At 42.0% G+C, this 22919-nt stretch overlaps 2 protein-coding genes and 1 non-coding gene across 7 annotated transcripts in view; 1 reads left to right on the top strand and 2 right to left on the bottom strand.

The window, feature by feature from the left end:
* The window catches only part of BRWD3 (bromodomain and WD repeat domain containing 3), a 166746-nt gene extending 162362 nt beyond the window's left edge, over positions 1–4384 (bottom strand). For all 5 annotated transcript variants that reach the window (XR_014834757.1, XR_014834756.1, XM_085006785.1 and 2 more), the window contains exons 1-4: positions 4161–4384; positions 3976–4034; positions 3743–3772; positions 3279–3338 (exon numbers count right to left, since the gene is read on the bottom strand). Coding sequence is in view for 3 of the 5 variants with exons in the window: in XM_085006785.1 (XP_084862911.1) it covers positions 3279–3338; positions 3743–3772; positions 3976–4034; positions 4161–4191 (180 nt within the window). In the remaining 2 variants the exon portion in view is untranslated. The remainder of the gene's footprint in view (positions 1–3278; positions 3339–3742; positions 3773–3975; positions 4035–4160) is intronic.
* Positions 4385–7930: 3546 nt separating this feature from the next.
* LOC146394673 (U6 spliceosomal RNA) lies at positions 7931–8037 on the bottom strand. The gene has a single exon (XR_014835960.1). It is a non-coding gene; the product is annotated as a U6 spliceosomal RNA (small nuclear RNA).
* A 9508-nt stretch (positions 8038–17545) lies between these two features.
* Positions 17546–18578, top strand: LOC100520228 (small integral membrane protein 1). Its single transcript, XM_003135213.5, has one exon. It carries the CDS (start codon positions 17688–17690, stop codon positions 17925–17927), a length of 240 nt encoding a protein of 79 aa, XP_003135261.2. The 5' UTR covers positions 17546–17687; the 3' UTR covers positions 17928–18578.
* The last annotated feature ends 4341 nt before the right edge of the window (positions 18579–22919 follow it).

A 22919-nucleotide genomic window follows, 5' to 3' on the forward strand; every position in this document is an offset into this window, starting at 1 on the left:
CATATTATCAAAATGCAAAATCCCTAAAAAAATTGGAGCCCATGTGGAAAAATAAAAACCTAAGTGTACAATATAAAAGTTAAAGAGTTTCCTTGTGGCACAGTGAGTTAAGGATCTGGCATTGTCACTGCAGCAGCTAGGGTTGCTGCTGTGGCATAGGTTCTGGCCTGGGAATTTCCACAAGTGGCAGGCATGACCAAACGAAAAATTAAATTAAAAACAAAAACACCAAAATATTTATGTAAACTATAGCTAAAATCGAACAATAGAGTAAATTCTGTGTATGTAAAAATTAAAGATGTATAAGGAATTATAAAAAAACAATAAAACTTAAAAATAAGCTGAAATCAAGTAATGGAGGGATATACAAATGGATTTAAAAATTTTAAAAAAACTTTTTAAAGTTTAAGCTTCACTAATAATGGAGGAAAGCACTAATTAGATCAACTAAGGACTATTTTCATCTATTAAAGCCACCAAAAATTTTTAAATATTTTAAAAATTCATTATAAATACATAGATGGTGACATTATAAATTAGTACAATCTTCTTAAGAGCAATCTTACAATATATAACCAAAGCTATAAAATGGATGAGACCCTTGACCTGATAACTCCACTACAGAAATATAGCCAGGAAAGTTCCAGATGTGGCTAAGTGGATTAGGAACCCAACCAGTATCCATTAGGATGCAGGTTCAGTCCCTGGCTTAAGGATCCTGCCATGAGCTGTTGTAAGTCACAGACTTGGCTTGGATCCCTCATTGCCGATTTGAACCCTAGCCTGGGAACTTATGCCTCGGGTAAAAAGCCAAAGAAAGAAAGAAAAGGAAGGAAGGAAGGAAGGAAGGAAGGAAGGAAAGAAAGAAAGAAAGAAAGAAAGAAAGAAGGAAAGAAAGAAGGAAAGAAAGAAAGAAAGAAAGAAAGAAAGAAAGATGGAAGAAATATAGCCCAGGAAAACAATTTAAAAAACAGGGAAAAAGCAGAAAAACTACTTTATGCAAAGATGGAAGTAACCTAAAGATGCTCAAATGGCAATTGAGTTCAAATCAACTTACAAATACAATTGAATTTTTCATCACCATTAAAATAACAATAACTATTCAAATACAGGTAATTATATGTAAAGTGTTAAGAAAGTATAAAGCATAAAGTGGACAATGATAACAATTACATGAAAACATGCCTTTACAATATAAGGAAAGGAAATTTAGTAAACTGGGCTTTGTGTGTGCGCACAAGTGGGTTCGTGTGTGTGTGTGTGTGTGTGTGTGTGTGTGTGTGTGTGTGTGTGTGAGAGAGAGAGAGAGAGAAAGAATGTGTGTGGTTAGCACACTGTATTTTTAATTATTTTGATGCTCATTTACATTTTACCACTGTGAAGCTAATTTTTAAAAAGCTTTTTCCGGGAGTTGCCATCGTGGCGCAGTGGTTAACGAATCCGACTAGGAACCATGAGGTTGCAGGTTCGGTCCCTGCCCTTGCTCAGTGGGTTAACGATCCGGTGTTGCCGTGACCTGTGGTGTAGGTAGCTGTGGTGTAGGTAGCAGACGCGGCTCGGATCCCGCATTGCTGTGGCTCTGGTGTACGGTGGCTACACAGCTCCGATTCAACCCCTAGCCTGGGAACCTCCATATGCCGCGGGAGCAGCCCAAGAAATAGCAACAACAAAAGACAAAAAGACAAAAAAAAAATAAAAAGCTTTTTCCTTTTAAGTCTCCTCCGCCACATGCTTAAAATGTTCCACTTAGAGACAAATAAATGTAAACAAAAACATTTTCAACATGCCTCAGAATAAAACTCTCTATCTTCAAAACCACATTAGTCATAAAGTGTTAAAACATATTGGTAGGCACTGTTGTATTTGCCCTTTTTTTTTTGGTAGAACAGCAGTCCAACAAAAAGTCTGACTACAAATTAAATAAATTGGTAATACATGCAGTTTTTCAAAAATAATTTATATCCATTTGAGAATTTTTTATCATTAATAGTACAGATGGTCGAGTTTATCCTTATCACAATTATTATAACATTTCCTGGGATTTGCAAAAATAAAAAATGTGATCAGGAGATAATGTAATAATTAGCATGGCCACATTATTGTAATTTAATAAAAAGAAAAATATCAAATGAACACCAAAGCAATTTAAATATTGTCCTGTTGAAAGGCATTTTAAATCATTTTATTTCTATTTACAGCCTATCATATCCTTCCAACTTTCCTTAACTTTTGTCTGATTTTCCTCCCGTTGGATCTTATTTGAAGGAAAGATAGCTGATTTTAGATTTTAGTAACATCACCCCTTTCTCCTTTCATTTCCTTCCAATTCACTGTGCCAGTGGCTAAGACAAGGGAACATCCTCCTAAAAATAAAAAGGATCACCTTTCTCTGTGTGTCAATGATGAACAGAAAATGCATTTACATTACGAATTATATTTATAGGAGGAAAAACAGTCAATCTAGTGCTTTTGGTTCTTTAATAAAGTATATTCTGTTTTAAAATATGACCATTGTTGTCTCCTTGTAAATCCAAAATCGTGTTTCATCAATTCTCAAAAAGGTCATAATGCATAGTTATTACTAGTGAAATTTTAACTGCACAAATGCGATTTAATAATGATTTGATGATCTATTTTCTAAAATCTGATATACAACGATTACGCTTGTATTACATAGCCGATTGTCTAAACCTGGCAATTTTTGGAATTAGCTCGACGCTCCCTATTATTTTAATTGTGTCCTTTCTCCCTAGTCCTAGGTCCGTCAACTCCCCTCCAGAACCCCCCTCCTCCCGTGCCGCTCCCCCCACTCCCCCCCCAAAAAAAAAAAAAAAGACTAAGCCTGGCCACAGTTCCCGTATTTCAATCCAGGACCAACCAGAAACCAGTTTTCTTCCACTAATCCGGAACTCCGGGCTGTTACCAACGCTGTCATTGGCCAGCGTCAGTCCTTGGTACGTGCCCCAAGATAACCCCCTGGTTTCTCTCCCTTTTCCCCCTACAATGGGCCTTTCCCGATGTTTGTAACATATTCATAATCCACAATACAGCATCTCTGATAACCAGCTCACATTCTTCAAAGTTTTCGGGTGGAAACAAACAAGGCCAAGGGTACCCTTTCTCAGACTCGCCGGGAGGGGGGAAGGGGGCAGTTCTTCAGTTTAGCACAGAGATCACTAGAGCCCTGCTGGTAGAGGGGTCGGGGGCGGGTTGGGGGAACAAGGTGGGGAGGGAGTGGAGAAAGAGTTGGGTTAAGTTGAAATGAAAACTTTACTCACCAGATCCTCGAAGCTTCTTCGGTGCTCTCTCCCCTCCCAGTCTAAGCGGCGCGGAATAAGCTGGGGACCGGAGAAAAGAAAGGGGGAGGGTGGTGGCCAACGATAAAGGCCAAGCCTCTGCTCCCCATCAACCGACCCAGCTTGAGTCCTGGTCCTCAACCCTTTAGCGTCTTTATTTTTCTTGGCCTGATAGCTGTTGTCTCAGAGCTAGAGTGTGGGGAAAGGAGGCTGGGGAGGAGAAAATCCTGAAAAACCACCTCCCACAGGCATAAAGAGGGGACCTGTTAAGACCCCTGCGATATCCGCCCCTTTGAGGAAAGAAACCGGTTCACCCCCGTTACCACAGCTAAGAGTGCCCAGATCCTAGCCTCCCTCCCGGCCCCTGCCCTCCGCCCCAGACCTGCCCTTCCTTTCCTCCAGTCTCACCCCAACCCTCCCCACTTCTTCCCGAAGGGGCTCCGTACCTGATGCTCCTCGAGCTCCTGCACTAGCACCTGAGTAAAAGGGAAACACGGATATGAGGAGCAGCTCAGGCCAACTCATTCCTTCCTCCCTCCCCAGTTCGAACCCAGCTGCTGACCGTAGGGCTAGTCAAGGACGGCCTTTCCCTCACCCACAGCGGAACCGTACTCCCCGCTGACATGATTTCCCCTTTGGGACCGTTCCTCAAGACTCTAGATCTCCTTCCCCTGCTCACCTGGGCAGATTTGTTGCAGGGTCCGGACTGCAAGAATCTAGCGATCAGGTAATACAGCTCTGAAGAAGAGGGGGAAAAAGAGGTTGAGAAGGGGGCAAAGAAGAGAAATAGAAGCTTTTTCAAAAGAAACTGACAGTCGTCGCGCTAAGCCCCCATCCCCTTAGCCTCCGGACACAGCTACCCACCGGCTTCAATCTGGGTAGGTGCCGCCGCCATCCTTTTCCCGAGGGGTTTTGGGGGCTTCGTTCTGGAGGGGCTGGCGGGAGCGGGTGGGGGCGCTGCCTCTATTGTGGTGAAGCCCCCATGCCCAGGAGTCCCGCCGCTTCCGCCGCACTCCCCGTCCCAGTTTCGGTCTCTCTCGGATTCATCGCATCACGTTTCGACCCATAGATATTCTAGCCCAAGAGCTGAGGAGGCGGAGGAGGAAGGAGAGGGAGAGAGAGAAGAGGAGGGAGGAGCCGAAGTGGCGGAGGGGTGGGCGGGGGCAAAGGGGGTGGAGAGAGGGGAGGGTAAAAAATGTGAGAGGCCTGCAGAGTTCGTTGTTCGCCGCCAGAGGCACTGATGCACCCTCCAGTCTCCAGCTCTCTTAGAAGGCCGACGGTTGCCTAGCTACCACTCCAGGAAGGAAGGGGAGGTGCTAACTGACGGCTGACGCTCTGGCAGCCGCAGTAGAACTCGGTGGTGACGTTCCCTTCCGCGAACTCCAGAGTGGGTTGCCCTTCCTGTGAGGGTAGCCAGGCCCTTTCCTGTGGAGAACCTTACCGTCTGGCGTGGTGGTGAGGAATAGATGAGGAGCGGACTTGAATTAGCTGCTTGCTTCTATTTCCTCTCGGCACCGAAGAGGCTTTGGGTTTTTTGTCTGTCTTGCACCGAGAGGAGTCTAGCCGCTAAAGGATCTTGTGACTGAGAAAGAAAAAGGAGCCCCTACTTCGTTGTCTCTTGCTTCTCTTTAAGATGGTCTTTGTGGAGTTCCTTTGTGGCTCAGCAGGTTAAGGATCCGAGGTTGTCACTGCTGTTTTTCGGGTCACTGTTGTGGCGTGGGTTGATCCCTGGCCCCAGGAACTTACGCATGCCCCGGGTGCAGCCAAAAAAAAAAAAAAAAAAAAATGATTTTTGTACCAGATGAAAATGCTGTGATACTTAGCAGTCCAGAGTGCAGGGTCCATATTGTTAAAGAAAAAGACCTGTTCTCAAAACGTCACCTGGAGTTCCTTCCCGCTGTGGTACAGTAAGTTAAGAATCCTGCTGCAGCAGCTCGGTTCTGCTGAGGTGCTGAAGCCAGATGGTGGGTACAAGGATCTGGAGTTGCCAGCAGCTGGCCCTAGAACTTGAAGAAGCCCCGCGGCGCAGCAGTTTTTTAAAAAGTCCCCTGGGGGAGTTCCCGTCGTGGCTCAGTGGTTGATGAATCCGACTGGAAACCATGGGGTTTTGGGTTCGATCCCTGGCCTTGCTCACTGGGTTAAGCATCCCGCGTTGCCATGAGCTGTGGTGTGGGTTACAGACGCGGCTCGGATTCCGCGTTGCTGTGACTCTGGCGTAGGCCAGGAGCTACAGCTCTGGTTAGACCCCTAGCCTGGGAACTTCCATGTGCCACGGGAGCGGCCCAAGAAAGACAAAATTAAAAAAAAAAAATCCCCTGGGGTGTACCCATCTAGCTCAGTGGTTGAAGAATAAAGAACCCCGCTAGTATCCATGAGGACACGGGTCGGATCCCTGGCCTTGCTCAGCGGGTTAAGGATCTGGCTTTGAGATGAGCTATGGTGTAGGTCGCAGACATGGCTGCCAGTGTTGCTGCGGCCATGGTGTAGGCTGGCAGCTGCAGCTCCAATTCAAACCCTAGCCTAGGAACTTTCATATGCCGTGGGGGTGCTGCCCTGAAAGCCAAAAAAAAAAAAAAAAAAAAATTTCAGGAGGAATTTTCAGTCAGATCAGACATGAAGCATATTATTTTTTCCCCTTCTGAATGTTTAACATGCCATATTTGTCCATTCTTATAGGAATTTTCAATTGTGTCCTCAAATACTGGCATAAACGTAAATAAGTATTTTATGTTAACCATGGGTTTTTATGTATTATTGCATATCTGTATGCAAGAGAGTTTTATGCAGGTGTGGGGCAACATGTTATTTAATATATAACTCCAAGCTTGGTATTGACTTTCAGTATTTGGTTACCGATAACTTAAGTGATTGAAGCATTTGTAGAGTAGTTTACACACATATAGTAAACATGCCCTACTTTCCCTTACTTAATACCTGTTCCCTCAAGCTCTGACCAAAAAAAAGTAATTCATAAAAGCTGAACCTGTTGAGACCAAAAATGTTTAAATTGCTTGTACATTTACATTCTGATTTGAAGATTCCCCTTTAAAGTTAGGGTTGGAGTTCCTGTCACCACAGTTACAGTGAGCTGTGGTTGTAGGCCGGGAGCTACAGCTCAGATTTGACCCCTAGCCTGGGAACATCCATATGCCCTGGGTGAGGCCCTAAAAAGACAAAAGACAAAAAAAAAAAAGTTATGGCTGGATTCTTAAGAATTTTATTTCCTTACTCAGAGCTCAGTCATTGACCATAGTGGGCCTAGAATTGCATTACATTGACATAAACTTAGCCTAGGTTGGTTAGCTCTCACTCTAGTCAACATTTTCCCCTCAGAAAAAATAACCACACATATTTGTGATATGATAGGTCTATCTTTGGTCATTATGCTATAGTACTTGATGAAACAAATGCCATCAACTGAAAAATATTAGATATTGAAAACCTAGATAACTCATTGACAGTAGGTTAGCAAAACACCAGACTGAATATACTTTACAGGTCAAGTATAATATATACAACAGTTAACATTAAGCCATCACTGGAGTTCTCTTTTGGTGCAGTGGGTTAAGGATCCTGTGTTGTTCACTGAAGTGGCCTGGGTCACTGCTGTGGCATAGGTTTGATCCCTGGCCCAAGAACTTCCACATGCCATAGATGCAGCCCCCCCCCCGCCCCGCCCAAAATACATTAAGCCATTACCATGTACTAAATACTTTACATACTTTATTTAATCTTTATAATGACCCTAGGAGGTAGTCTCTATTGTTATTTGCATTTTACCAATGATAAAAGTGACTATATGACTTCGGACAACTTACTTAAATTCAGATTTTTTTTTATGGCATGCAAAAGTTCCCAGGCCAGGGATTGAACCCACACCACAGCAGTGATGATGCCAGATCCATAATCTGCTGAGCCACCAGGGAATTTCATCTCACTTAAATTCCATGAACTTTATTCCTCATCTATTAGATGTGAGTAATAGTAATTGCCATTCCTACTTGACAGGAATTGCTGTAAAAGTCTTGTGAATATATTTGTGTCATATTTCAAACTTTTTTTAAGGAAAAAGTATATTTATTAAGTTTGAGGTAAACAATTTCTAAAACAGCTTTCCACACATTAATTCTACTATAAGAGAACATTATAAATGCATTAACCCACCAACTAGTACTCATAACATTTTAGGATAAATTATTGACACTTTTTCTAGTTTTCATTTAATTTCAAATGCTAAATCACAGACAGAAAAGAAACCTTCTTCTTCCCTAGCCTCCCAAGCTCTTTCCTCCTGAAACTCACATGATAACCATAAAGAACTTAATATAATTTATTTATTTATTTTGTCTTTTTATGTTTTTTAGGGCCACACCCATGACATATGGAGATTCGCAGGCTAGGGGTCCAACTGGAGCTGTAGCCGCCAGCCTGCGCCAGAGGCACAGCAACTCAGGATCTAAGCCGAGTCTGCAACCTACACCACAGCTCAGGGCAGCACCAGATCCTCAGCCCACTGAACAAGGCCAGGGATCGAACCCACAACCTCATGGTTCCTAGTCGGATTTGTTTCCGCTGTGCCACAACAGGAACTCCAATATAATCTATTCGTGAAAAGCATTTCAAAAAATAGAACTAAAAATATAGAATGCTTCACGAATTTGCATGTCATTCTTGTGCAGGGTCCATACTGATCTTCTCTGTATTGCTTCAGCTTTAGTATATGTGCTGCTGAAGCAAGCACATATTTCAAACTTTCTAGGGCATTGTTTTTCCAGGGATCACTTCAGTATAATTCTGGTGCAATCAAGAGGAAAAAGCCCCATAGTAATTCAAATAGAGGAAGGTTTAAGTGTTTTTCATTTGTTTTTTTTTTTTTTTTTGGCCCCACCCAAGGTATGTGGAAGTTCCTGGGCCAAGGACAGAATCTGAGCTGCAGGCATGACCTACACCACAGTTGCAGCAACACCAAATCCTTAACCCACTGAATGAGGCCAGGGATCAAACCCATACCCTATGCAGAGACAATGCTGGATCCTATCCTGCTCTGCCACTCCAAGAAAGTTTAAGACACAGAATTATTAACAATAACAGGAGATTGGAATAATGAGGAATACCTAGTAAGGCACAAAGAGAACTCTAAATAATATAGGAATAGAAGACATAATATATAATATAATAGCCATTACCCCTATTGCTGAGATAGAGTACTCTCAATTCCTACTGCCCATCCAGGGCTAGGATCCAAATCTTGTTGGAGAGGACACACCCATTAAGGCTCATTAAATGACAGGAAAGATGCTATGGTACCTTGCAGGCAGAACTTGCTGAAACTCCAACTTCTAGAATTTTCTAGAAGCCTATACCCTCTGGCATCAATCCTCTAAGGTACCTGGGAAATATGTTCACAGAGAAGTGTCTCACCAGAGGCATTTTACTACAAAAGCACCAGAGGGAGGGTACCAGAGAAGGCTGCTAGGTACTACCAAAACCATGCACCAAAGGAGCCAGGCACTAGAGAAAGCTGAACAAGCTTCAGGAGCAGCCTACCCAGTAAGCACACCAGAAACAGGATGCAAAACCCTTTCTTCCTAAACTGTATTTCCAGTTCCCTCTACTGACAAAGCTTAAGCTTTCACCAACCAAAGGGAAAATGTTTAAATGGCCCAGTATCTACTTTCAAAGAGCAGCTGATAAGGAAGGATTTGGAGATGATAAACAAGTCAATAAACTGGCACAACTTCCCTACTATTTTCTTTACTGTAATGATGAGTTTGATAAAAAGAAACTTATTAAAATGAATATATGTATGGAGTTCCTGTCCTGGCACAGCAGAAATGAATCTAACAACCATGAGGTTGCAGGTTCAAGCCCTGACCTCACTCAGTGGGTTAAGGATCCGGCGTTGCCGTGAGCTGTGGTGTAGGTTGCAGACGTGGCTCGGATCCCACGTTGCTGTGGCTGTGGCTGTGGCATAGGCCTGCAGCTGCACCTGCAATTCGACCTGTAGCCCAAGAACTTCCATATGCAGCAGAGGTGGCTGAAAAAAAAATCACCACTGTGGCACAAGGGATCAATGGTGTCTCTGCAACACCAGGACACAGGTTCAATCCCTGGCCCAATGCAGTGGGTTAAATGATTGCAGCTGCTTTGTAGGTTGTGACTGCGGCTCAGATCTGATCCCTGGGCCATGGTAACTCCATATACCATGAGGCAACCAAAAAAGAAAACAAGATCACCAGTCTTAACCCTGTGGCCAAAGGCTTAACTCCGAGGGGAAGGAAATGTTTATAAACTAAAGCAGATATGGATTTATGTAGAAAAAAATCAGGAATGTTTGCCTGATAGGGGTATTCAAACTGGGTGACTTAAACAACAGATATTTGTTTTCTCACAGTTCTAGAGGCCAGAAGTTTGAAATCAAACACAGGCCAGAATCCCTTCAAAATTTCTAGTGAAAAATTCTTCTTCCAGCTTTTGGTGACTCCTGCATTCCTGAAAATTGCTGGAAATTGTGGTGTCCTAACTCAAATCTCTTCCTCACATGGTCTTTTTCCTTGTTTGTCCCTGTATTAAATCTCTGTCCTTTTTTTCCTTTTTTTTTTCTTTTGTTATTTTTTTCATAAGGGCACCAATCATTGGATTTTGGCTCATCCCAAATCCAGAATGATCTCATCTTTTTTTTTTCTTCTTCGTCTTTTTGTCTTTTTAGGGCCACACCTGCAGCACATGGAGGTTCCCAGGCTAGGGGTCTATTCGGAGCTACAGCTACTGGCTTACACCACAGTCGCAGAAACTCCAGAACTGAGCCATGTCTGCGACCTACACCACAGGTCATGGCAACGCCGGAACCTTAACCCACTGAGCAAGGCCAGGGATCAAACCCAAAACCTCATGGTTCCTAGTCGGATTCCTTTCTGCTGTGCCACAATGGGAACTCCAAGAATGAACTCATCTTGAGAACCTTTATTTGGTTATGTCTGCAAAGATCCTATTTTCATTTAAGGTCATATTCACAGGTACTGGGGGTTAAGACATGGACATATCTTTTGGAAGATACATAATTAAATCACTAAATCATTTATTTTAATTCAATGCTTTAAAAAATCACTTTTTTTGTCTTTTCAGGGCCATACCCATGGCATAAGGAAGTTCCCAGGCTAGAGCCGCCAGCCTATACCACAGCCACAGCAACACCAGATCCGAGCCGCATCTGCAAACTACACCACAGTTCATGGCAATACTGGATCCTTAACCCACTGAACAAGGCCAGGGATTGAACCCGAGTCCTCAGGGATACTAGTCAGGTTCTTTACTGTTGAGCCAGGATAGGAACACCAAAAAATCACATTTTAATGGAAGATCAAAGTTGAAAATTTAACAGTTCTCCCCAAGATGGCCACAAAAAAAAATGTATAAAATTCTAAAGAGTGACAAAAGTGGTAAATAAGATTAATATAATAAGTTGTGTAAATAAGTAGTTGCTCACTTTCCCTGTGTCAGTTTCTTAAAATAACAAAATCGTGTAATAATTAAAACAATGTATTATTGGGTTGTAAATATATTATTTGCATTATAATATGTTAATATATTTTAACATATTGCATAGCTACAATATACATAACAAAATAGTAATAAATAATAATAATAGTAATAGTAAAAAAAAAAAAGGCAATGTTACCTGGTGGCCTAGAAGTTAAGGCCACCACTTCTGTGGTCAATTCTGTGGCTCAGGTTACAGGTATGGGGTATGGCTCAGGTTTGATCCCTGGCCCAGGAACTTCCACATGCTATGAGCACAGCCAAAAAAACCGAAAACAAAAACCCTAAAAATAGAGTATACAGAAATTCCATTTCTGAATATTTATTCAAAGAAAATAAAAACATTAATTCAAAAAGATATGTGCACCCCCATGTTCATTGCAACGTTATATACGATAGCTAATGGCAGAAACAGTCTAACTCTCCCCAGACAGATAAGTGGATAAAGAAATTTCGTGTGTTTTTGAATATTATTCAGACATAAAAAGAATTAAATTTTACCATTTGTGACCGTATGGCTGAACTTTGAGGGCATTATGCTCAGTAAAATGTCAGACAGAATGGTAAATACCATATGACCTTACATGTAGAATCTAAAAGAACGAACAAAAAATGAACTTACAGAAAGAGATTGGTGGAATTGCCAGAGGCAGGTGATGGGATGAGGGTGAAATGGGTGAAAGTGGTCAAAAGTTACAAATTTTCAGTTATAAATAAATCATGGGAATGTAATGTACAGCATACTGACAATAGTTAATAATATTGTACTGCACATCTAAAAGTTGCTAAGAGAGTGCATCTTAAAAGTTCTCATGGCAAGAAAAGAAATTTGTAACTGGATGGTGACAGGTGCTAAGTAGACTTATTTTGGTGATCATTTCACAATATATACAAATATTGAATCATTGCGTTGTATACCTGAAGCTATTATAATGTTGTATGTCAATTATACCTCAATAAATAATTTTAAAATAATCATCATGAAAATGATAGAATTTATAAACTCTGAAGAATAGAGAAAAAATTTTTAAAAATTAAGAAAGCCCTAGAGACACACATGTCTCAATATTACGAGTACTGACATATGTGGATTGGGAGTATTAGAAGGAAAGAAAAGTGGGAAAGGAGAGTAGAAAAAAATAGTAGAAAAAAATGATGACTGAAATCTTTCCAAATTTATTGAAAAATATTACTCTCTGCAGGAAGCTCAGTGAATTGCAAGTAGGAAAAATACACAGAGATCCACAAATAGTCATATAATAGCAAAAAAATTTCTGAAAGACAGACTTGAAAGCAGCAAAAGAAAAATTATTCCTACCTTACAAAGAATGATTAAAAGCTGATTTCTCACCAGAAATGATGGGGGCCAGAAGGCAGTGGGAAAACACATTTAATGTGCTCAAAGAGAAAAAAAATCAAAGAAAGGAGAATACTATATCCAAGAAGGCAATCTTTTAAAATGAAGGTGAAATAAAGACATTACCAGATAAACAAAAAGTGAGAAAATTTGTTGCTAGCAGACCCACATTACAAGAAGTATCAGAGGAAATTATTCAGGCTGAAAGCAACTGAATCCAGACAAAAACTCAAATTATTCAAATCCACATGAAAAACAAAATGCAATTGTAAAGATAAATATTGTAATTATTTTAAAAAAGTAAAATCACATTTCTCCTACATTCTTAAATTTATTTATTTATTTATTTATTCATTTATTTATTTTAGGGCTACACTCCTGACGTATGGAGGTTCCCATGCTAGGGGTCAAATGAGAGCTACAGCCACAGCCCTAAACAGCTCACGGCAATGCCAGATCCTTAACCCACTGAGTGAGGCCAGGGATCAAAAATGCATCCTCATGTATCCTAGTCAGATTCGTTTCTGCTGAGCCATGACGGGAATTCCTCTTGAATTATTATTATTATTTGTCTTTTTGCCATTTCTTGGGCCGCTCCCGCAGCATATGGAGGTTCCCAGGCTAGGGGTCGAATCACAGCTTTAGCCGCCGGCCTACGCCAGAGCCACAGCAACGCGGGATCTGAGCCGCGGCTGTAACCTACACCACAGCTCACGGCAACGCCAGATCCTTAACCCACCGAGCAAGGCCAGGGATCGAACCTACAACCTCATGGTTCCTAGTCGGATTTGTTAACCACTGAGCCACAAAGGGAACTCCTTGAATTATTTTTAATTGTATAAAATAAAATAATGTGTATGTAATCTGTTGTTTGGCATATAACATATAGAAATGTAATATATTTGCCAATACAGTAAAAGGAAGGTGAGAGAGAACAAAACTGTATTAGGCTAAGAACATGATACCATGTGGTTACTCAAATCTGTAGGAACAAATGCAGAGAGCAAGAAATGACAATCAGGTTAATATAACAAAATCTAGGAGTTCCCATCAGGGCACAGAGGAAATGAATCCGACTAGGAACCAGGAAGTTGCAGGTCCAATCCCTGGCCTTGCTCAGTGGGTTAAGGATCCAGGATCCGGTGTTGCCATGAGCTGTGGTGTAGGCTAGCAGCTGTAGCTCTGATTAGACCCCTAGCCTGGGAACCTCCATATGCCATGGGTATGGCCCTAAAAAGCAAATAATAATAATAATAATAGTAACAAACTCTATAAATAATACTAGCTCTTCCTTCTCTTAGTTTCTCTAGAAGACATTAAGTTTTTAAAAAGACATTAAATTATATAAAGTAATGCCATAACAATACATTGTTTGGATTGACAAGTTTATAAATGTAATATGTTTAACATTAACACCACAAAAGTGGGGGGATGAAGTAGAGTTATAAGTGATATATCTATAACTTAGCGGAATTAATTTTGTGTAAATCTTAAGCCAATTTTGATGCATTATGGTATATATAGTAAGCTGCGGAACAATCCCTCTGGAAATAACTTCCAAAAATATAGGAGAAATATCATGAATGAAATTTAAATTCTGCATCAGAAAATATTCACTCTAATGCAAAAGAAACCAGTAAATAAGGAATAGAGGGGGGGAAAAGGTCAACATACATATAGGAAACAAAAAGTAAAATGATAACAATTGTTGATAGGAATGTAAATATGTGCAGCAGGCAGCATGGAAAACAGTATGGAGGTTACCCAAAAGTTAAAAATAGAATTACCATATGATCCAGCAATCCCACTTCTGGATATATATTTGAAGCAAATTAAATCACTCTCTTGTACATGTATTTGCACTCTCATGTTCATAGCAGCATTATCCTCAATAGTCAAGACATGGGTAGCATCCTAAGTGTCCATCAACAAATGAATGGGTAAAGAAAATGTGATATGGATATATATATATAGAGAGAGAGAGAGAGGAAGAGATATTATTAACCCATAAAAAAGGAAATCCTGCCATTTGCAACAACATGGATGAAACTTGAGGGCATTTGGCTAAGTGAAATAGGTCAGACAGAGAAAGACAAATACTATATGATATCACTTACATGTGTATACGGGAAGTTCCCGATGAAGCACAGTGGTTAAGGATCTGGCATTATCTCTGAGGCAGCACAGGTTCAATCCTGAGCCTGGTGCAGTGGGTTAAGGATCTGCTGTTGCTGCAGCTGTGTTGTTGGTTGCAGCTGTGGCTCGTATTCAGTCTCTGGCCCAGGAACTTCCATATGCTGTGGTTGCAGCACCAACAAAAACGTGTGTGTGTGTGTAATCTAAAAAAGCCAAACTCATAAAAACATAGACTGGAATGGTGGTTGCTGGGACAAAGGGAATATAAGGAGATGTTGGTCAAAGGGTACAAACTTCTAGTTACAAGATAAAGAAGTTCTGGAAATGCAATTGTTGTAATTTTATCTTTTTTTTTTTTTTTTTTTTTTGGCCATACATGCAACATGTGGAAGTTCATGGACTCGGGATAGAACCTATGCCGTGGTGGCAACCTGCACCACAGCTGCTGCAATGCTGGATCCTTAACCCACTGTGCCACAAGGGAATTTTCTTTTTTCTTTTCTTTTTTTTTTTTTTGTGTGTGTCTTTTTGTCTTTTCTATGGCTGCACCCATGGCACATGGAGATTCTCAGGCTAGGGGTCCAATCGGAGCCGTAGCCGCTGGCCTACACCAGAGCCACAGCAACAAAGGATCCAGCCGCATCTATGACCTACACCAAAGCCCACAGCAATGCTGGATCCTCAACCCACGGAGCAAGGCAAGGGATCAAACCTGCAACCTCATGGTTCCTAGCGGGATTCATTAACCACTGAGCCACGACAGGAACTCCCACAAGGGAATTTTCGTTACCATTTTTCTTGATAAAGCTTTATTGAACCAGAGTTTCATTACCTTTTTTTTTTTTTCGGCCACACCCACAGCTTACAGATGTTCCCAAGCCAGGAATCAAACCCATGCCATATCTATAACCAGAGCTACAGCAGTGACAACACCAGATCCTTAACCCATTGAGTCACAAGGGAACTCCAGGCTATCTTTTTACTTTCTTGGTCTTTTTGTCTTTTTAGGGCCACACTCCTGGCATATAGAGGTTCCCAGGCTAGAGGTCCAATCAGAGCTATAGCCACCGACTTATGCCAGAGCCTCAGCAATGTGGGATCTAGAGTTGCATCTGCTACCTACACTGCAACTCACAGCAATGCCAGATCCTTAACCCACTGACTGAGGCCAGGGGTCAAACCTGAGTCCTCATGAATGCTAGTCAGGTTTGCTAACTGCTGAGCCATGACGGGAGCTCCCCAAGCTCTCGCTTTTAAGTAGAATCCCAGGGTGTAGGATGGTGTGCTTCAGTTCAACAAAAGACCTCTTGTGGTGCAGCAGGTTGGGGATCCTGAGTTGTCACTGCTGTGGCATGGGTTCAGTCCCTGGCCGGAGAACTTCCCTGTGCTTCAGGTGTGACAAAAAAAAAAAAAAAAAAAAAAAAAAACAAAACCACAAGGGAATTAAAATAGAGAAGTTTTTTTGGAGTTCCTATTGTGGTGCAATGGATTAAGGATCTGGTGTTGCCTGGGAATGTCCATATGCTGCCAGTGCGGCCAAAAAGAAAAAAAATTAAATATAATAGAGAAGTTTTGTACATCAACTATACATCAATTAAAAAAAAGTCATGTTTATTATTCACAGATCCTGGAGGAGGTTCACAGCATGCCTCTGAGAAAGTAGGTCAAGGCAGGGTGCAGGCCGAGAGAGCAGTAGAACCCAAGATACACACCTTTATCAGGATCTGAGGGTGAAGTGCTTTGGGGTTCCCAGACTAAAGCCAGATTGATCAATTTGCACCAAGAAAAGCAGGTATTTGGTAAGCTTTTGAGAGGTTTCATCTAAGGGTTACACAAGAGGAAGACTCTGATGGGGACTGTTTATAATAAGGGGCTTTGGGGGAGCATCAGGAACTTATATTTGCTTGTGACTTCACAGGTTGTTTCTAGGGCAGATGCTCCCAAGAGGAGCTAATGTCAGTTCAACAGCCTTGAAGGCCACTTGCCCATGCAAAATGGAACCTAAGGCAGCAATATTTTGGAGTAGTTTAGCTAAATTCTCAACAGTAATGTACAACATAGTGATTATAGTTAACTTGAAAGTTGCTAAGAGACTAAATCTTAAACGTTCTTACCATAATAACAATAAAAATAGTAATAATGTGAAGTGAAGGATGTGTTAACTAACCATATATGATAATTACTTCACAGTATATATTTGTATCAAATCATCACATTGTAAGTACCCAGTGTTAGATGTCAATTATATCTCAATAAAGCTGGGGGAAAATAAAATGATATTTAAATCCAAATATATCAATGATGCCATTACATAAGAATAGATTAAACAAGCCAATAGAAAGGCAATTTGTCATACTGAATTAAAAAATACAACTATATAGACTTACAGACCAATGGAACAGAATAGAGAACCCAGAAATAAACCCTGACACCTACGGTCAATTAAGCTTTGACAAAGGAGGCAAGAACATAAAATGGGAAAAAGATAGTCTTTTCAGTAAGTGGTGCTGGGAAGCCTGGACAGCTGCATGCAAATCAATGAAACTGGAACACACCCTCACAGCATGCTCAAAAATAAACTCAAAATGGCTGAAAGACATAAAAATAAGACAAGACACCATCAAACTCCTAGAGAACATAGGCAAAACGCTCTCTGACATCAACATCATGAATATGTTCTCAGGTCAGTCTCCAAAAGCAACAGAAATAAAAGCAAGAATAAACCAATGGGACTTAATCAAACTGACAAGCTTTTGCACAGCAAAGGAAACCAAAAAGAAAACAAAAAGACAATTTACAGAATGGGAGAAAAATAGTTTCAAATGATGCAACTGACAAGGGCTTAATCTCTAGAATATACAAGCAATTTATACAACTCAACAGCAAAAAAGCCAACAACCCAATGGAAAAATGGGCAAAAGACCTGAATAGACATTTCTCCAAGGAAGATATACAGATGGCCAACAAGCACATGAAAAAATGCTCAACATCCCTGATGATTAGAGAAATGCAAATCAAAACTACCATGAGATACCACCTCACAGCAGTCAGAATGGTCATCACTAATAAGGCCAAAAATAACAAATGCTGGAGAGGGTGTGGAGAAAAGGGAACCCTCCTGCACTGTTGGTGGGAATGTAAGCTGGTACAGCCGCTATGGAGAACAGTATGGAGGTACCTTAGAAATCTAAACAGGACCTTTTATCTTCTTTTTTTAAGTTTGGAGGCATCTGAGGCCCCTCAGACCCCGAAGTGCAGGCTGGGAGGAGGTGAGATCCACTGGGCAGGCTCTGACCTTCTTCCCGGGCAGCAGCGGCTTCGTCCCCGAGCCAGGATTCTTCCTTAGCCCCGCGGCCCAGATGCAGCCCCAGGAGAGCAGCGTCCAGTACAGCCGGTGGGAGGACGGCGGCAGCCGGGATGGAGTCAGCGTGGCCAGCGGGCCCGGCGCGGAGGAGGCCTCGGGTTGGGCGAGGGTCTCCCGGGAGCTGTGCTCCGGCAAGCTGGGCATCTCCTTGAAGGTGCTGGGCGGAGTGGCCCTCTTCTGGGCCGTGTTCATCCTGGGCTACATCACCGGCTACTACGTGCACAAGTGCAAATAAGCACTGCTCAGCACGCGCCCGGCCTGGCTCCGAGGGACGCGAGAGGCCCTCCGTGTGCACGGAGCCCCATCTGCACAGACCTCGTGTATACGCTGTCCCCCGTGTACACAGACCCCTCTCCCTGTTCACAGCCCCACCATGTACACAGACCCCCCCCAACCTGCATCCAAGGCTCCAGGGGCACCTGGGACACCAGCTGGCACAGTATCACAGGCACCTACATTACAACCAAACAGGGACACGGGTATACAAGGACACGCGGACACACGTACACGCCTGGCACCTACCACCACCCAGGGGCACCCACCACCACCCAGGGGCACCCTTGGCTGGGAGACGGGGCCCAGCCTGGGTGGGGCTACAGGACACACCCCCGTTGTACAAGGATGGCTCTGAGGGGGCTGCGTGTCCCTCTGTCCATCCGCCCTCCCCGGGGGCTGAGTCCTTCCTGACCAAAATGGGGAGGGTCTCTACCCCACCCCCGCTGCATCTTCCCTCCAGGATCCAGGAAGGTGGGCATATTCCCTGGGGCTGCCCACCTGGCGGGGTGGGCCCTGCGGGCGCCCGGCCCCTCTACCCACACCCCGCAGGAGGACCAGACCCAGTCATTAAACGGCTGTTGAACTTAAAAAAAAAAAAAAAAAAAAGAAATCTAAACAGGGAACTACTGCATGACCCAGCAACCCCACTCTTGGGCTTATAGCCTGATAAAACGTTCCTTAAAATAGACACATGCACCCACATATTCATGGCTGCACTATCCACAATAGCCAAGACATGGAAACCACCCAAATGTCCATCTACAGGTGATTGGATTAGGAAGATGTGCTATATATATGCAATGGAATACTACTCAGCCATAAAAAAGAACAAAATTATTCCATTTGTAGCAACATGGATGGAACCAGAGTCTCATACTGAGTGAAGTAAGTCAGAAAGAGAAAGACAAATAACATATGATATCACTCATATCTGGAATCTAATATATGGCACAAATGAACCTTTCCATAGAAAAGAAAATCATGGACTTGGAGTATAGACTTGTGGTTGGGGAGGGGCAGAGAGTTGGGTGGATTGGGAGCGTGGGGTTAATAGATGCAGACTATTGCCTTTGGAATGTATTAGCAATGAGATCCTGCTGTGTAGCACTGGGAACTATGTCTAGTCACTTATGATGGAGCATGATAATGGGAGAAAATAGAATGTGTACATGTATGTGTAACTGGGTCACCATGCTGTACAGTAGAAAAAAAATTGTATTGGGGAAATAACAAAAAAATTATATATAGTCACCATAAAAAAATACAACTATATGCAGTCTAGAAGTGAAACACTTTTGATTCAAAGTGTAGGCTAATGCAAATTTTCTGAGCATGTTTAAGTTAAGGTAGGCTAAGCTATGATGTTTGGTAGGTTAGATGTATTAATTGCATTTTTGACTTAAATATTTTCAACTTATGAGTTTATCTGGATGCAACTCCATCATAAGTCAAGGAAATTCTGTAATACAAATTATGTTCTCTGATCACAATGGAATAAATTTTGAAGTCAATAACAAAGAAAAGTGGGAAACTTACAAATATGCGGAAATTAAAGAGCACACTCCTGAATTACCAAGGAAGAAGAAACAAACAGGGAAATTTAAAAATCATTTTAGATTTGGAGTTCCCGTCATGGCACAGTGGTTAACGAATCTGACTAGGAACCATGAGGTTGTGGGTTTGATCGCTGGCCTTGCTCAATGGGTTAATGATCTGGCATTGCCGTGAGCTGTGGTGTAGGTTGCAGACACAGCTCAGATCCCACGTTGCTGTGGCTGTGGTGTAGACTGGTGGCCATAGCTCCGAATCGACCCGGAGCCTGGGAACCTCCATATGCCACAAGAGCGGCCCAAGAAAATGCCAAAAAGCAAAAAAAATCATTTTAGATTAATGACAATGAAGCAAAAACTATGAAACACATCTAAGCAATTCTTAGAGGCAAATTTAAAGTTGTAAATGCCTATATTAAAAAGGAAGAGGAGTTCCATCTTGGCACAGTGGTTAACGAATCTGACTAGGAACCATGAGGTTGTGGGTTCAATCCCTAGCCTTGCTTGGTGGGTTAAGGATATGGCGTTGCTGTGAGCTGTGGTGTAGGTTGCAGATGCGGCTTGGATCCCAAGTTGCTGTGGCTCTGGTGTAGGCCGGGCAGCTACAGTTCCCATTAGGCCCCTAGCCTGGGAACCTCCATATGCCACAGGAGCAGCCCTAGAAAAGGCAACAAAAGACAAAAAAAAAAAAAAAAAAAGATAAAAGATCCAAAATCACTAACCTAACCCTCCACAATAATAGACTGGAAAAAAAAAAGCAATTAAATTGCAAAACACATTGAAAGAAAGAAGTAATGAAAACTCAAGAAAAAATTAATGAAATAGAGAATGGAAAAATGATAGTGAAAAAATCAATGAAAACGAAAGTTGATAATGTGCAGCAACCAACAAAACTGACAAAACTAGATAGGCAGACCAAGAAAAAAATGAGATAGGACTCATGTTACTAAAATCAAGAATGAAAGATGAGATGTTTATTGCCAAGCTCACAGGAAAAAAAGCGATCGAAAAACTTCCCAGACACCACTAAGCTCACTCTTGAATTCTAGAAAACATTTAAAGAAGAATTAATGGCAATTCTTCAAATTCCTCAAAAAAAATTGAAGAGGAAATAATGCTTTGTAACTCATTCTGTGAAGTATTACACTGATATCAAAAGCAAACAAACATATCACAAGAAAACTATAGATAATATCTCCCATGAATATTTTGATAGTTATTTAATTTAATTTTTTTAGTGCCACACCTGTGGCATATGGAAATTCCCAGGCTAGGAGTCGAATTGTATATATAGCTGCTGGCCTATACCACATCCATATCAATGCCAGATCTGAGCCACAGCTCTCAGCAGCAACGCTGGATCCTTAACCCCCTAAACAGGGCCAGGGATTAAACCCGTATCCTCATACTAGTTGGGTTCATTTCAGCTGAGCCACAAGGGGAAATCCCTGTGATAGTTAATTTTAATGTATCAACTGGACTAGTCAAGGGTATCCAGATTAAACAGTACTGGGTGTGTCTTTGAGAGTGTTTTGGCATGAGATTAACATTTGAATTGGTGAACTCAGTAAAGTAGATTGCCCTTCCCAATGTGGGTAGGCACTACTCAATCCATTGAGGTCCTAAAAAGAACAAAAGACAAAGGAGAAAATTGCCCTTTTTTTTCCCATTTCACTCCTTGAGCTGCAAGATCTCATCTCATCGTCTCCTGTTCTCAGACTAGGATTTACACCATTGGCTCCCCTAGTTCTCAGGGCTTCAAATTTAGAGTGTTATATCACTGTCTCCAAGCTGGAGATAATAGATCATGGGACTTCATGTTAGCCAATTCTTAGAGGGAAATAATTTTAAGGATTTCTTTTCTGAAGTGGTTCTGGGGTTTGGGGAATTGACCCTCTAATCTGATTAGATTCAAAGATGCTAATGAGCAAGGAGCTACATAAGTCTGTGTATGATTATTTCCACTATATTTAGAAAACTAATAAATATAATGATGTTGGTTAATTGCTCCTAATGTTACTGGACATCGCAGTGAAAGAAAAGGATGAACTCAGGGATTCAAATTCACAGTCAAGAGGCACAGAAATAACTTAAGAATTTCTCCTGTGCCATGAAGGAGACTTTATCTCGAATCTACAGAGCTGAAATTGCTGAAAATCAAAAGCAGAATCTCATCCTGTGACTGGCTGAATTACAATGCAAGTGGAATTCCCAGTTTTGCAGGGTGTCTACTCTCTTTCTTATTTTGGTGGCCTCACAGCATATGGAGTTCCCCGGGACAGGGATCAGATCTGAGCCACAGTTGCGATCTAATAAGCTGTGGCAACAACAGATTCTTTAACCCTCTGTGCCTGGGATAGAACCTGTGTCCTGGTACCGCAGAGACTCCACAGATCCTGTTGGGCCACAGTGGGAACTCCTCAGGTTATATATTGTTAATGTGAAGGCTTAGGAGTTCCTGTCTGTGGCTCAGCGGTTAATGAATCTGACTAGCATCCATGAGGATGCAAGTTCGATCTCTGGCCTTGCTCAGTGGGTTAAGGATCCTGTGTTGTTGTGGCTGTGGTGTAGACCACCAGCTGTAGCTCCGATTTGACCCCTGGCCTGGGAACCTCCATATGCCATGGGTGCAGCCCTAAAAAGCAAATAAATAAATAAAGTGAATGCATGGCCTGTGAAAGAATGAGATCCAATAAATTGGGATGGGGACATAAGGGAGAACTCTGATGAAGCTGAGGACACTGGACCCTCAAATTCTGATTAATCTTTTTTTACCACCAGTGGAAAGACTCCTCCATTATCTCAGCAGAACTGTCTTCTCAACCCCCATCCTAAGCAGCCTTTCACCTCCAGCAGGCAATAGCATCTCCACCCTGATTGGTATCAGTTTTTCAACCAATAGCAGTATCAGGCTTTCCTCCTCCACCTAAGGGGATTAACCATGCATTGCCCAAGGAAACTCTAAAGACCTCCCCTGAGGCACTTTCCATGCAAGACATTGGTGATTCTCCTTAGGACCCACCCCTACCACCACTCTTTGCTTCTAGACCTATAACTAGACTTAAGTCCCTGCAAGCCCCTAAAGAAGAGGTACAATGTGTGATCCATGAGAAGGTGTATGTATTCCAAAATAACTACTTGAGTTTTCTAATTTATACAAACAGAAATCCTGGGAGCATATGTGGGAATGGATATGAAGTGTGTGGATAATGGTGGATGAAACATAATGAATCAGATCATATTTATTGATATGGGCTCATTAAACAAAAACCCTATGCTTAATGTTGCAACCTGAGGATTTAGGAAGGGCTCTAACAGTTAGGTTTGTGGTTTAGTAGGAATGAAAGGTAACCAGCATGAGTGAATTGGAAGTGCTTTTTTTTAATGTAGAGGAAGGGCTA

This window comes from Sus scrofa, chromosome X (assembly GCF_054392235.1).
Source record: "Sus scrofa isolate SSC_HxYL_T2T_F1_AM1 chromosome X, Sscrofa_HxYL_maternal_Yorkshire_Landrace_v2.0, whole genome shotgun sequence".
Lineage (NCBI taxonomy): Eukaryota > Metazoa > Chordata > Mammalia > Artiodactyla > Suidae > Sus > Sus scrofa.

Coding starts and splice junctions, on each gene's coding strand:
- LOC100520228 (XM_003135213.5), top strand. CDS start 17,688: ATGCAGCCCCAGGAGAGCAGCGTCCAGTACAGCCGGTGGGAGGACGGC.